Source organism: Nomia melanderi, chromosome 4 (genome assembly GCF_051020985.1).
Source record: "Nomia melanderi isolate GNS246 chromosome 4, iyNomMela1, whole genome shotgun sequence".
Taxonomy (NCBI): domain Eukaryota; kingdom Metazoa; phylum Arthropoda; class Insecta; order Hymenoptera; family Halictidae; genus Nomia; species Nomia melanderi.
Window position 1 is genome coordinate 9,274,362 of NC_135002.1, and position 13,279 is coordinate 9,287,640.

The 13,279-nt window shown below is 26.2% G+C and overlaps 4 protein-coding genes across 13 annotated transcripts; 2 read left to right on the plus strand and 2 right to left on the minus strand.

Moving 5' to 3' along the window:
* The first annotated feature begins 460 nt into the window (after window positions 1–460).
* stck (LIM zinc finger domain containing stck) lies at window positions 461–6,451 on the plus strand. 7 transcript variants are annotated; one of them, XM_031991103.2, is made up of 9 exons: window positions 461–518; window positions 1,606–1,719; window positions 1,809–1,921; window positions 2,013–2,205; window positions 2,282–2,423; window positions 2,497–2,755; window positions 2,883–5,411; window positions 6,050–6,309; window positions 6,388–6,451. In XM_031991103.2, exons 2-7 carry the CDS (start codon window positions 1,616–1,618, stop codon window positions 3,080–3,082), a joined length of 1,011 nt encoding a protein of 336 aa, XP_031846963.1. In that variant the 5' UTR covers window positions 461–518; window positions 1,606–1,615; the 3' UTR covers window positions 3,083–5,411; window positions 6,050–6,309; window positions 6,388–6,451. The 7 variants fall into 7 exon arrangements, with proteins under 7 accessions (XP_031846963.1, XP_031846966.1, XP_031846962.1 ...); XM_031991106.2 differs by having other exon boundaries at window positions 515–535; XM_031991102.2 differs by lacking the exon at window positions 461–518 and adding an exon at window positions 542–902.
* On the minus strand, window positions 3,712–5,309 carry LOC116433226 (uncharacterized). Its single transcript, XM_031991099.2, has 5 exons — window positions 5,112–5,309; window positions 4,658–4,851; window positions 4,336–4,587; window positions 3,954–4,227; window positions 3,712–3,869 (listed from the first exon to the last, which is right to left on the minus strand). Exons 1-5 carry the CDS (start codon window positions 5,307–5,309, stop codon window positions 3,750–3,752), a joined length of 1,038 nt encoding a protein of 345 aa, XP_031846959.1. The 3' UTR covers window positions 3,712–3,749.
* PTPMT1 (protein tyrosine phosphatase, mitochondrial 1) lies at window positions 6,222–8,933 on the plus strand. 2 transcript variants are annotated; one of them, XM_031991111.2, is made up of 6 exons: window positions 6,222–6,309; window positions 6,388–6,451; window positions 7,973–8,115; window positions 8,253–8,333; window positions 8,444–8,683; window positions 8,749–8,933. In XM_031991111.2, exons 2-6 carry the CDS (start codon window positions 6,403–6,405, stop codon window positions 8,875–8,877), a joined length of 642 nt encoding a protein of 213 aa, XP_031846971.1. In that variant the 5' UTR covers window positions 6,222–6,309; window positions 6,388–6,402; the 3' UTR covers window positions 8,878–8,933. The 2 variants fall into 2 exon arrangements, with proteins under 2 accessions (XP_031846971.1, XP_031846973.1); XM_031991113.2 differs by having other exon boundaries at window positions 7,976–8,115.
* AlaRS-m (alanine--tRNA ligase, mitochondrial) lies at window positions 8,923–13,239 on the minus strand. 3 transcript variants are annotated; one of them, XM_031991091.2, is made up of 13 exons: window positions 13,132–13,236; window positions 12,638–12,726; window positions 12,386–12,559; window positions 11,985–12,325; window positions 11,618–11,896; window positions 11,408–11,552; window positions 11,169–11,341; window positions 10,777–11,105; window positions 10,478–10,709; window positions 9,992–10,387; window positions 9,538–9,894; window positions 9,269–9,446; window positions 8,923–9,194 (listed from the first exon to the last, which is right to left on the minus strand). In XM_031991091.2, the coding sequence occupies exons 2-13, from the start codon at window positions 12,644–12,646 to the stop codon at window positions 8,982–8,984; spliced, it is 2,826 nt and encodes a 941-aa protein (XP_031846951.1). In that variant the 5' UTR covers window positions 12,647–12,726; window positions 13,132–13,236; the 3' UTR covers window positions 8,923–8,981. The 3 variants fall into 3 exon arrangements, with proteins under 3 accessions (XP_031846951.1, XP_031846950.1, XP_031846952.1); XM_031991090.2 differs by having other exon boundaries at window positions 12,638–13,239; XM_031991092.2 differs by lacking the exon at window positions 12,638–12,726 and having other exon boundaries at window positions 13,132–13,224.
* Between the last annotated feature and the right edge of the window lie 40 nt (window positions 13,240–13,279).

Sequence of the window (13,279 nt, forward strand, 5' to 3'; positions counted from 1 at the left end):
TCATAAATGAAATGTAGTGTTTTAACAAATACTCTAAAAATATACTAACGAAATTGAAATTTTAAGCAAACTTTGTACACTATATATTTGTTCATCACTGTTTAATGAATATATTTATTAATTTTTCATCTACATATTTATATAAATTCCAATATATTATACAAATTTTAAAACTAATAAAACATATTGGTTATATACCTACATATATTCCTATATTTACAAGTGTAATAAACTAACCTATAACGAAAATACTAAACGTGAAAATAATTTATGTAAGTGGTTATACTTTGTATATTTTTGTTTTTATATGCATACTACAAAAAATCAATAATATAGGTAGATGTTTTATCAATTAAAATATTTTATTTACATAAGTGCAGTGTACTATTAAATAGTTATTAGTTTCCACTCTAAATTGATTTTCATGTTTATGGATTTATTTCTGAAAAGGTAATTCTGCATTTCTAGCATTTGATTGGTCGCTACATTTAAGCGTAGTGGTTAAAGCAGGAAAGGTGGTGCGTTATTCGCTGACGTAATTTTTATTCTAAATTTACATTGGATCATCTTTTACATGAACATAGACTCGTACTTGTGAAAATGCAAAAATCTTTTTTATATAAAAATTTGATTTAAAGAAAAAAGTCGAACTATTGTTAACGTTACATACCAGTATCTTTCAGTTAATTAAACGATTAGGTATTTTGGTAATTAATTTATAATGCATAGTGTTAAAAATTATTTGAACATTTGAAAGATAAAGTAACAACTGCTAATAAAAATCGAGAGATTTAATTAGCTCTTCCTTACCATTAAAAGAATGCCAGGGTAAGCACAATTATTTTTCTTGTGAAACATACTGTTATAGGATATCTCTTCCACCGTCAAAAAATCGTTTACAGGTATTTAATTTTAAATCCGTTATTATCAAATATTTAAAATCATGTTTCTTGTATTTCGTTAATATAATTAGATCAAATGGCGCAGTACTCGAATGTCACAAAAAAGAAAAACAAGCATTATTTAGAAAAATCAAAAACTTATTCACAGTAATTCATTTTATTGACGTAAATGGTGGGAAAATCATTCATTTTCACATACACTGAAATTTGTATTGACTTGATTATTTTGACATTGTTGACTGCTCACGAGTTAACTCGTGTTTTCATTTCCAAATGTTGTTGATCGATCACGAATTAACTTGTATTTGCACTTGCATTAACTATTGCAATTTTTGAAATGTAGAGCAATATAGAATATTGCAAAAGCAAAATATTAAATGTTACGTAAAAGATGTGTCCAAAGTTTCATTTCAATTCATTATGTATAAATAAAGTACATTGAAGTTTATTTAGATTGTTTCACTTCCACATTTAATTACGGAATAATAACCGGTGACATGTGATAGCTTCTACGTAAAAATAAAATTATTATTATTATTGACAAAACTATTAATCTGTGTAATTTATTAAACAATACATATATAAAGCACCAAATGAAATAATGTTAAAGTTAGGAATAATTGCAACTGAAACATATATTTGATTTATTCATAAAATATTAAAAAAATTATAATTAATAATAAAAATATGTACTTTATTGAAGTGTTACAGAAATGTCTTTAGATCATATGTTTTGTTCACGATGCAGAGAAGGTTTTGTTGCACATGAAAAAATTGTTAATTCACATGGAGAATTATGGCACCCTCAATGTTTTGTGTAAGATTCATTAAATATTATTTTATTTGCTATTATATATAATGCAGTTAAATAAAACATTTGTTTTTTTAAATTTTTCATTTCATTAGATGTGCACAATGTTTCCGACCATTTCCTGATGGAATATTTTATGAATTCGAAGGGTATAAATATTGTGAACACGATTTTCATGTTTTGTTCGCCCCTTGTTGTGAGAAATGTGGTATGTAAGAAAATTTATTTAATCAAATACCACACATTCTATGTAGATATTTAATTTTCTATGTAGATAAATTTATTCAATTAAATTATAGGAGAATTTGTTATTGGTCGTGTAATAAAAGCTATGAATGCTAATTGGCATCCAGGATGTTTTCGTTGTGAACAATGTAATGGTGAATTAGCGGATGCAGGATTTATTAAGTGTCAAGGTAGAGCTTTGTGTCATGCTTGTAATGCCCGTGTCAAAGCAGGGGCATTTGGAAAATATATTTGCCATCAGTGCCAGTATGTGTTTGTATATTTTTCATGCAATATATTTTTATTTTATTTGCATAACCAATATTTAATAATGAATTTTTAGTGGCGTAATTGATGATAAACCTTTACGTTTCCGTGGAGAATTATATCATCCTTATCATTTTAATTGTACAGCTTGTGGTATAGAGCTGAATTCTGATGCTAGAGAAGTAAATTCTAGACCAGGTTATGCAGCCAATGAAATGGTATGTATTTATTACATTATATAATTTTTAAATACTAATTCTTTTAATATATAATGGAAATTATATTATTTAGAATGAACTATATTGTTTGAGATGTCATGATAAAATGGGAATTCCAATTTGTGGAGCATGTAGACGTCCAATTGAAGAACGTGTAGTCACTGCTTTAGGTAAACACTGGCATGTTGAGCACTTTGTCTGTGCAAAGTGTGAAAAACCATTTTTAGGTCACAGACATTATGAAAAAAAAGGTCTCGCTTACTGTGAAACTCATTATCATCAACTGTTTGGGAATTTGTGTTTTGTCTGCAATCAAGTAATAGCAGGCGATGGTATGTATATTATCTGAATATACAATAAAACTTTTTGTGTCGTAATATTTTTAATAATAATTATAAATTCTTCTAATTGAAAACCTTGATTAAAATAATCTTTTTCTGTTTTAATTTTATGTTTCAGTTTTTACAGCTTTAAATAAAGCATGGTGTGTTCATCATTTTGCGTGTGCATTTTGCGATCAGAAAATGAATCAAAAAACCAAATTCTTTGAATTTGATTTAAAACCAGCATGTAAAAAATGTTATGACAAATTTCCACAGGAATTGAAAAAGCGTATGCGCCGTATGTACGATTTAAATCCGAAAAGAATACCAGCTTAAAGAAAAAGATATCAGAATACTTATCTAAGCTATTTAATGCAGAGAAAAGTAACATTCAACACACCAATGTTAATTGCTAATATTTTTTTATATTATTTCATGTATTTGTATTTTATACTTTAATCTGTTAAGTAATTGTTACAGAGGAAATGTTGGTACACATATTGTGGGAGTTAGCTTGTTTGAACTAATAGTCATCTTTCTTTATATAACTGCAAAATTATTTAAAAGTCAAAGTGCCTTATTCTACACATCTTCAATTGCTAAACTTAATTCTTGACTTAGACTACATGTGTAAAAATATATTTGTTATATAATGTCTTTATGTATAAAAAGCTACACCCCAGTGAAATGTTTACATTTTTAAGAAAAATCTAGGTTAATTGTAATATTAATATATTTTTATGATAGAAATTGCATGGTTGCATTTTGTACACAATTTTATAAATTCAATGCTATATTTGTTATATAAACTGTATCGTAATAATAATATATATGTATAATTAATAGATTGTATTTTCATATATTATGTAAATTGCAATGTTATGAACAATGTTCTGTTATGAAAATATGTAGTTAAAATATTATTTAATGGAAGAAAAGTATCAGACACTTTATGTTCAAAGAGGGATACCACAATTTACGTTATTAAAATTTTCTAGAAATTTTATTTATACATATACTTTTCTTCTACAGGATACCAGTTGTGTTTTCTTGATACTATACCACAGTTAGAAATAATTATTGTTTTAATAGGTTTTCCTGTCTTTGTACCAAACTCTTCGATCTGAATAATAGGAAAGATTATGTAACTATCAAGGCTAACGAAATGTCGCGTTAATGAATTTACAAAATACTAAGAAATAATTACTTTATAAATATTTGAAAATCCAGAAATAACTTTTCCAAAGACTACATGTTTTCCATCCATTGTTTCTAAACGTCTAAAAGTAAGATTGAATTTAGAATCACTTTTATTCCCATCATTACACATGGACAATATTCCTGGACCTGCATGACATAAATTAAAATTTTCATTTTCAAATGTATTATCAAAAACGGAAATTCCGCCACTTCCATTGAACTTTGTCACATCACCACCTTGACACCAATAACCCGAAACTATACGGTGAAATGGTGTGCTCCTGTGTGTTAAGCAAGAAATACTTTACTTTTTTATAAACTATCAATTTTAAAATATTATTAGTATCTTTTATGAAGTTTACAAAATTTATTATTACAAATGTGTTTACTTATATGAAAATCCATGTTTTGTCCCACGACATAGTTCAATGAAGTTTGCACATGTTTGTGGAACAACATCGTCATAGAGCTCTAATTGTATGGTTCCTAACTTTTGCTTGTTATTCTGAATTTCTATTTCGAAAAAGCATCTAGTTCGAATAGAAGCATTTAGTTCTTTCATTAATGATAAATCTTTGACCATGCAATGATCTTTATTTACATGAGGCACTGCAATTTGAGCTTGAAATTCTTGAGCAAATCTGAATGAAGGATATTCCTATATACATATAAACATTTTTTTAATTTTTATATTAAAAATGGATAATTTACCTTTTATCCCGAGCTACTTTCTTTTTCGTTGCTTTCCAATTTTTTATAAATTCTCCTGTAGGATAGTTACTCCTAACATTGTAAATATTTTTTAATAAAGATTTATTTAATTTCATAATCATTTTGTTTTTAGCTTCTTGATTTTCTAATCTAGATGTATATTTAGTACATGTCATCCAACAGTCAACCTTTCCCTTTGATAAATAATATTACAAATAGTTATTAGTACTATAATTCGTATATAAAGAGATATTGTTAACTTTATTGTAATAATTCGGTTTTAAGAGATTATCTTATTTTATTTTCATATCAGTTATCGTTAAACAAAAAAATCGAATATAAATAAATAAAATTTTAAATCACCGGAAGTATGTAAAATTAATATGAAATAGAGTTTAATTCTAAATTTTTATATTTTTTTTATTAATGAAACAAATATTTTATAGGTACTTACTCCACTACGACTAATTATGCTCATCCTTTTCAACAATTCCATATTTTCTCTATCTAATTCTTTTATTCGATTTGCATCAAGAATTAAATGATGTTTTTTATAGTAATAGGATATTTCGAACTTTGGAGGCTTATTATCGATTGTAGCTACAGCTTCACGAATTCTTCGTTTATATTCTTTATAAGTCTTTTCATCCATAATTTTTTTATGTTTCAATATTTAGACTTTTAAATGAAAAATGATTTTATGAAGTTTTAAATTAAATGTAACAAGTTATGCTCCTTAATGAAATAATATTACGTAAGTGTATTTCTATCTTAAATAAAAGTTCTTACCATTAGTGTATTGCAAATTAAGTAGAGAAAATAATTTAAAATTAGCTAAAATTTGATTTGAAAAGTATATATCAACTTACGAGAAAATCTGTTATATATTGATAATCAAAATATTTCTACTTTATTTCGAACATCTGAATGGTATGAAATAATTGTAATAGAAATTTCCTGAAAAGATAGTGTGAAATAACGAGAGGATACAACTGTATAAAGAAGTCAAAAGTACTTTTAAAATAAATTGTACTTCCGATAAATTATTCAATAAATTACTTAACACATTTCAACCCTCTCCTTAACTAAAAAGGTAATAACAGAGATACTAGTTTCTCTTTTTTTGTTCAATTTTTTTCTATTTAATCATCAATTTTAGTTCTTTTTTGTCGACTTACCTAATTAATGCTTGTTTAATAAAATAATTTATTGTATTACCTACTTTGTTTACTATGCATATTTGAAAATTCGCAAAATTTCATGTCATTTATATTACAAAAACAAATTCACTATAAATCTTGTAATATTAAAATAAAAAAGTAAAGATTTTATATTCATGTAATTGATGCATGAAAATGTCTACTGTTTATATTTTTCGATTTTGTTTTGCAGATTACAAACTTCACAGCTGGTTTAAAAAATGTAGCACGTCTAGTTACTATCATTAGTAGCAGTTCATAGCACTATTCAATGAATGCTATCGCATAAATACTATTTGAACAATAATTATAGTTCAGTATGCCTAATATCCAAACGTATTCATACTTTTTGTAATCATTATATATTTCCTTTACCTATAAAAGATGACATTAATAGCATAAAAGATCTAAGGTTAATTAAAAAATAATCTTCAAAATACTTCATTTAAACAGGTGAAACTAGTAGAAATTAATTGTAATATGTAATTAGTGACTAATTTAGACTAATTTATGTCAGAAATATTATTGCAGAAATATATCAAGAAAATGACGTCAATGAAGGTTATAAAACGTTTCAAAATGATGGCCGCAGGAGGTAATGTTATTCCAGAATTTCGTGATACATTTCAAATAGCTAATAAAAAACATTTAACGTGGTATCCTGGACATATGAACAAGGGATTAAAAAAAATGCAACAACAATTAAAGAATGTAGATTGTATAATTGAAGTTCATGATGCTAGGGTGCCAATTTCTGGGCATTATGCAGACTATAGTAAAACTTTGACTGGGATAAAACCCCATATTTTTGTGTTAAACAAAGTTGATCTAACAAACGTGAAGTTTAGAAATCCTATAATAGCTGAATTAAGAGATCAAGGATTATCAAATGTACTATTTACTAATTTTAAAGATGAACGTTGCGAAGGAGTTAAACAATTGTTACCATTGGCACAAACATTAATTAAAGAGTCAAATCGTTATAATAGAGCAGAAGAAAAGTCTTTTGCAATAATGATTATTGGAGTTCCAAATGTAGGAAAATCTTCACTTATCAATCGTCTAAGAAATAATAACCTTCATAAAAAGAAAGCATTACAAATAGGCGATGTAGCTGGTATTACAAAATCCGTATCAACACGTGTAAAAGTATCAGAAAATCCAGATATCTATGTCTTAGATACTCCTGGAATTTTAACTCCTACAGTGAAGGATCTTTATTCTGGTCTAAAGTTAGCATTAGTTGGTTGTATGCAAGATCATTTAGTAGGACATGAAGTACTTGCAGATTACTTATTATTTTGGTTCAATCAACAAAAGTATTATGAATATGTAACTAAATTAGATCTACCAACTCCTAGTGATGATATATTATATGTTCTTACTTTTATAGCAGCAAAACTGAAAAAAACTTTAAAGATTAAGAATTATGATGGAAATTATATAGTTAAACCAGATCTCAAATTTGCAGCAGAGTATTTTATTCATTTATTTAGAAAAGGCGAGTTAGGAAGTTATTGTTTAGATGAAGATTTATTACATGAATCAAGAAATCTTGTAGAAATGTAAACATATTCTGTAATAAGTCAGGAAAATAATTTGATATTGTATAACTATACTGATGTAATATACATGAATATAAACCTACAATATATTTAATGTATCTGTATAAAATTAATTACACAAAAATTAACTTATTATTACAGTATAAAATATATTACAGCATATTTATAATTAACATGTAATCATTTAATCAATTATTAATTAAATACGAAAGTATAAACTGATACATACAACATTAAAATTATTTTCCTTCATTAAAACCGAGCGTTGTAAGTTCCTGTTGATATATAAATGGTCCCTCCAATATACATGTAACAGAAGTACTGTTACTTTTACTTAGCATCATTACTTTCTCCAATAGTGGGTCAGTATCATCCTTCGTATATATCGAGAAGTAAAACTTAAAAAATTTTATTTTATTTTGCACTTAATAGTGATTTAATAACGCGAATGTTTGAGATATCGCTAAATTGAATTGTTTAAATAACTATATGCGCGAATTCTTCGGAACCTAAACAAATTAATAATACTTATTAATATATTACAAATTTAGAAGAAATGTTCGCAAGATTAACATTTTATCCAACATTATTTTATAATGTACTGATGGAAAAAGTTTCGTCGAGAAAATGGTACGACAGAATTGATGAAACCGTTATATTAGGCGCTTTACCATTTCGTGGAATGACTAAACAGGTACGTATATTTATGTCGCGAATTAGTTAGAAAATATTTTTAAATTAACAATAATGATTTGAAAAACGTTATTAGCGAAAATATATTTCTGCATACAAATTAAAACTATCAAACAAATACGTTATTAAAAATTTCAGTTAATAACCGAAGAAAATATTGCGGGAGTTATTTCGATGAACGAAGACTACGAATTAAAATTATTTTCAAATACTGAAAAGGTATATGTAATTTATTAAAAGTAACATTTAATATGAAATATTAAGTAGAGTATTTTTTTACTTCTCAAAAATAATATGTATGCATAAAATAATAATATAAAACTTTTTAGGAGTGGCAGGAACATAATGTAAAATTTTTGCAATTATCAACAACAGATATTTTTCAATCACCTTCTCAAGAGAAATTAATATGTGGCGTTAATTTCATTAATAAATTTTGTAGTATGTCAAGTGAATTAGATCAATCTGATTCTGCTAATACAAATGACCTTTATACTGGAAGTGTTTATGTTCATTGTAAAGCCGGAAGAACGCGTAGCGCAACATTAGTAGGCTGTTATTTAATGATGGTTAGTTCAACGAATAATTTTAAGTACTATGTATGAGAAAAAAATTAACGATTAATCTTTTATAGAAAAATCAGTGGTCTCCTGAAGAAGCAGTAAATTATATGAAGACGAAAAGACCACATATACTACTTCATTCAGCACAATGGAATGCCCTTAGACTATTCCATAAAAATAATATAGAAAATACAAAATAATAGAATTGTTAAATGGGTATAATTATGTATTTTAAAAAAAATTAATAAGAAAATAATATATTGCATTTTATTAATTTATTTTTACAATTTTATAATAAATATATTTATATGTTTTTTATATTTGTAAATGCAAAATTTTTAGCTGCACTAACTGCATTAAGCACTAAAGATTCTGAAGAGAGTTTTGGCACATTTGTTGATTTCATACTAGCAACCAATAATGGATTAGAGCCTCTGATTGAACCATATTCTGCATTGAAAATTTCAATAACTACTTTTATCCATGCTCGTGCATTAAAAGTGTCACATATAATTTCCTATAATGAATAGTTGTTATTAACATATGTAAATATTTAAACCTCAAGTTAAAATTCAGTATTATATTGAATACCTGGGGCACAGAACAGCGTGCTTTTATTGTGTCATTGTGATATAAAATAATCATTATGGGAATATTTGAATAGAAAGATATAATTTCATGAAGTGATAAATACATAGGATTTTGTTGCAAGCAGTGAACGATATAGGAATCTGAATTTGTACCTTTGATATTCAAAGTTAAAGCAGACCTTTAAAAATTACAAATATGATAAATTATAAAAAAATTTTAATTAGTTTTTTAATTACATTTTGTACATAGTTATAGATTGTAATACTTACATTTCTGCTTCTTTTGCTTGTATCAAAGCATCCTTATCTAAATCTTTTATTTGCTTCAAACATTCAATTTTAACAAGATATGGTATTGGCCTTTTTTTACTAACATTATTTATTTCATTTTTTATTTCCTCACTAATTGATTTAAATGTGTCATATTCAATCTTCTCATTTTTCAATTTATGTTTTAACTTCAAAATTTTCCTTTGTACATTCTCACCTGCCATTCTAGCAGATCTAGCAAATGATCCTACAACTCCCTTAACAGTAAAGTTTGTCGTTGCTTTTTGATCGTAATCTAGCAAACAAAAGTGTTCCAATATTCCAGTTTTATGTACATGTGTGCCACAACATGCTTCCCTAAATGAAGTTTTTAATATCACTTATTTTAAGAAGGTATGTATATAAATGTATACAAAATAATGAATTAAATATTTATATATTTGGAAATACTTACTTTGATCTTAAGTTAGAAGTATCGATTTCCACAAGTCGAATATTTGTGTAAGGATAAATGGTTCCTGGCGTTAGTGTTACGAAGTTCTCTGCCAATAACTCAGAAAAATTTAATATTTTTGTTTTAACAAAAACATTAGCCTCTATAACATTATTTATAAATATTTCAATTATTTTTAATTGCTCAACGGAGAGTTTTTCTCCAAAAGAATTAAATTGAAATCTTAAAAAATGTGAAAGAACTGAAGAACTGCGTGGGTAAGCAACAGGTAAAATTTGCTTCATAATTACATTCAACAAATGTGCAGCGGTATGATGTTGCATTAATCCTTTTCTATGATTAGAATTGATGGATACTGTACAATTGTCTCCAATTTTTATCTTTTCATTTAAGTTTCTAAATGGAAGAGTACTTTATTTATGTGCTATATGTTTTTTTATGAAAAAAATTTGCCATAATCACTAGAAAATCGAACTGAAAACTTACTTTAAATTGCTGCATGCAAATTTGCCAAAATGTATAACATAATTTGCAAATTTTTGCACATTATTTGTATGGAAAATTAAACCATTTATACAAATAGTCCCATAATCTGATCCTTGTCCACCTTCAACTGAATAACACAATGTTTTATCCAATAGAATTCCAATTTCATCTTCTTCATTCAACTTAATGTCTTCACTTGTAATATTATTCTTATTGTCCAATATTAAATTATCTAAAATAAATGAAATGTATGTATTTTCATGTTTAGTAATTAATGAATTTTAATGAATAATTTTTACCATTTACGATCATTCCTATAATTTTACTTTTAATTGTAGGAAACTGGTAATTATTTCCAACCCAAACATATTCATATTTAAATGTGTCATCAGTTTTAGGTACACAATTTTGTTGCAATAATTTTACGAATTTCTGTATAATTATGTTATTACTTTTATGTAGTCCATATTTTGATTGATATTTAACATTTTGTAAGTGATTTTGGAAATCTTTTTTGTCAAAATGTAAAGATTCAATGTCTGCAAGTTCAGCTACTGTTTCATTGCTTAAACCATATGTGTCATACAACTTAAAAGCCACATGCCCTGGTAATGTTCTAGTTGCTTTCCTATGAAGTTAACAAAACATTTAAACAAAATGCTTTTAAAAATAATTATTATTTAATACCTACAAATCTTGAACTATACTTTGCAGATATTTATATCCATGTAGTAAACCAGGAGCTGTCCAATCAGTAACTAATGATAATTCAGGTCTCATTTCAGTGATTTTCTTCCATTCTTTTCCAGACGTTTTCCTTAATTTTTCAAATAACTCTTCTTCAAATTCTATTATTTTTTGTACCTAAATTAATTATGTTCCTTTATTCCTAAACATAATAAATTATATATAGTAGTATAATCATATTACCTTTTTAAGATTCGTCTGTAATTCTGGATAAACATCGCCCAAATTCTCTGCTACAGTATATGAAAGTTCTGAAAGTATCTTTTCTTTCTTAAATACCTTCTCACCTATATCAATAGCTTTTCTTATTATTTTTCTAAGTTTCTTACTGAAAATGTTATTTTGTATAATACTCTATAATAATAATTATATTTAATGATTAAAGCTATTTACTTTTCCTCTGGTATTGTTCCATCTGCTAAAGCAACAGTAATCATTCTACTATGATCTGCTAATATCCTATATCCACTATCAATACTATTGTGATCATTAGAAAATTGTCCTGTATAAGCTGGCGCTTTTGTGTATATCTCAATACTTTTGAAAAGTGGTTGGAAAAGATCTGTGTCATAATTTGAATTTTTTTCCTGTAATAATGCAACTAATCTTTCAAATCCCATACCAGTATCCACATGATGCTTTTGTAGAGGTATTATTGTACCATCTGTTAATCTAATATAAATTAGTGTAAAATTAATAATTAACTTTTAGTAATTTATCATAATAATAATTATCTATATCTTAATTACTTTCTGCATACCGTTCATATTGTATAAAAACTATGTTCCATAATTCTGTGAGATCTGAATAGCCTTTATTGACTCGCATGGATTGATTTAATTCTTGTTTTTTATGGTCTATATGTATTTCTGTACAAGGTCCACAAGGCCCACAAATACCCATTTCCCAAAAATTATCTTGTATACCAAATGGCAAAATTCTATCTTTGGCAACACCAATATTTAACCAAATGTCTTTACACTCTAAATCTGGTTCTAATCCTAGCTGTTCACTTCCACCAAAATATGTTACGTATAAAGAGTTTTTCTTAATTCCATAATGCTTTGTCAATAGATCCCAAGCATAAATGCATGCTTCTTTCTATAAATTAAAATTTTTATTTACATTTCTTGTTTTAACATCTCAAAGAGGAATAAATACCTTAAAATAATCTCCAAAAGACCAATTCCCTAACATTTCAAAAAATGTATGATGATACGTATCATTTCCAACAATATTTAGATCATTGTGCTTTCCACTAATTCTAATACATTTCTGAGAATTTGTAACTTTCATCATAGGTGGATCATAATGGTTCAAAAAAATTCCCTTAAACTAAAAAAAATATATGTAAACAAATTATTATTGACATAAATTAATCAATTTATAAGTTTTTATAAAACTCAAAAATACTTGATTCATGCCGGCATTAACAAATGCAATTGAATCATCATTGAGTGGTGTAACAGGACTTGATCGGATAAAAGTATGTCCCAAACTTTCTTGAAAATAATCCAAAAATTCATTTCTGATTAACTTTGAACTCTTTTTAATAGAACTGGAAGTATTGGAACTAAACAATCGTGTCGATAATACAAAATTCATTTTTCTCTTCATAACACCGTTTTAATATTTATTAAAAAATTTCACGATTATAAAAGAAATTTTAAAATATTTATTGTTATATATATGTACTTATAATAATATTAGATGTAACATAATTTCAGTTGAAATGTTTGTATTTCATTTTTAACCTCTAACCGGTTAAATCTTAAGTAAATCGAATTTTTATTAAAATATCTAATAGTAAATATAAATTCTCATAAAATTTTACATAAACTTTCATATGTAGACTATTGTTGTATTTTAATTAGTTAATAAGCACATAGGAGTAAACATTTATTTACAATGTAAATTTGAAATCAGATGTGTGGAACTGAAAGTTCAAGAGTTCCATAGTGATTTTCCCCTCACGAAGAGTTGCCCTCTCCATACCTACTTTTACCTGTTTGATTAACAATTCATACAACTGCTCGCAACCAATCTCAGGCAGCT

Excerpts from the sequence above, each read along its gene's own strand:
- stck (XM_076367154.1), top strand. Across the intron at positions 1,720-1,808 it reads TGGCACCCTCAATGTTTTGT|ATGTGCACAATGTTTCCGAC; the intron begins GTAAGATTCATT and ends TCATTTCATTAG. Across the intron at positions 2,424-2,496 it reads GTTATGCAGCCAATGAAATG|AATGAACTATATTGTTTGAG; the intron begins GTATGTATTTAT and ends TATATTATTTAG.
- LOC116433226 (XM_031991099.2), bottom strand. The coding sequence starts at position 5,309 with ATGGATGAAAAGACTTATAAAGAATATAAACGAAGAATTCGTGAAGCT. Across the intron at positions 4,852-5,111 it reads GCATAATTAGTCGTAGTGGA|GGAAAGGTTGACTGTTGGAT; the intron begins GTAAGTACCTAT and ends TATTTATCAAAG. Across the intron at positions 4,588-4,657 it reads AAAGTAGCTCGGGATAAAAG|ATTTGCTCAAGAATTTCAAG; the intron begins GTAAATTATCCA and ends TCCTTCATTCAG.
- PTPMT1 (XM_031991111.2), top strand. The coding sequence starts at position 6,403 with ATGACGTCAATGAAGGTTATAAAACGTTTCAAAATGATGGCCGCAGGA. Across the intron at positions 6,452-7,972 it reads CAAAATGATGGCCGCAGGAG|AAGAAATGTTCGCAAGATTA; the intron begins GTAATGTTATTC and ends TTACAAATTTAG. Across the intron at positions 8,116-8,252 it reads TTCGTGGAATGACTAAACAG|TTAATAACCGAAGAAAATAT; the intron begins GTACGTATATTT and ends TAAAAATTTCAG.
- AlaRS-m (XM_031991090.2), bottom strand. The coding sequence starts at position 12,841 with ATGAAGAGAAAAATGAATTTTGTATTATCGACACGATTGTTTAGTTCC. Across the intron at positions 9,895-9,991 it reads ACTTCTAACTTAAGATCAAA|GGAAGCATGTTGTGGCACAC; the intron begins GTAAGTATTTCC and ends AACTTCATTTAG. Across the intron at positions 9,447-9,537 it reads CAAGCAAAAGAAGCAGAAAT|GTCTGCTTTAACTTTGAATA; the intron begins GTAAGTATTACA and ends TAATTTTTAAAG.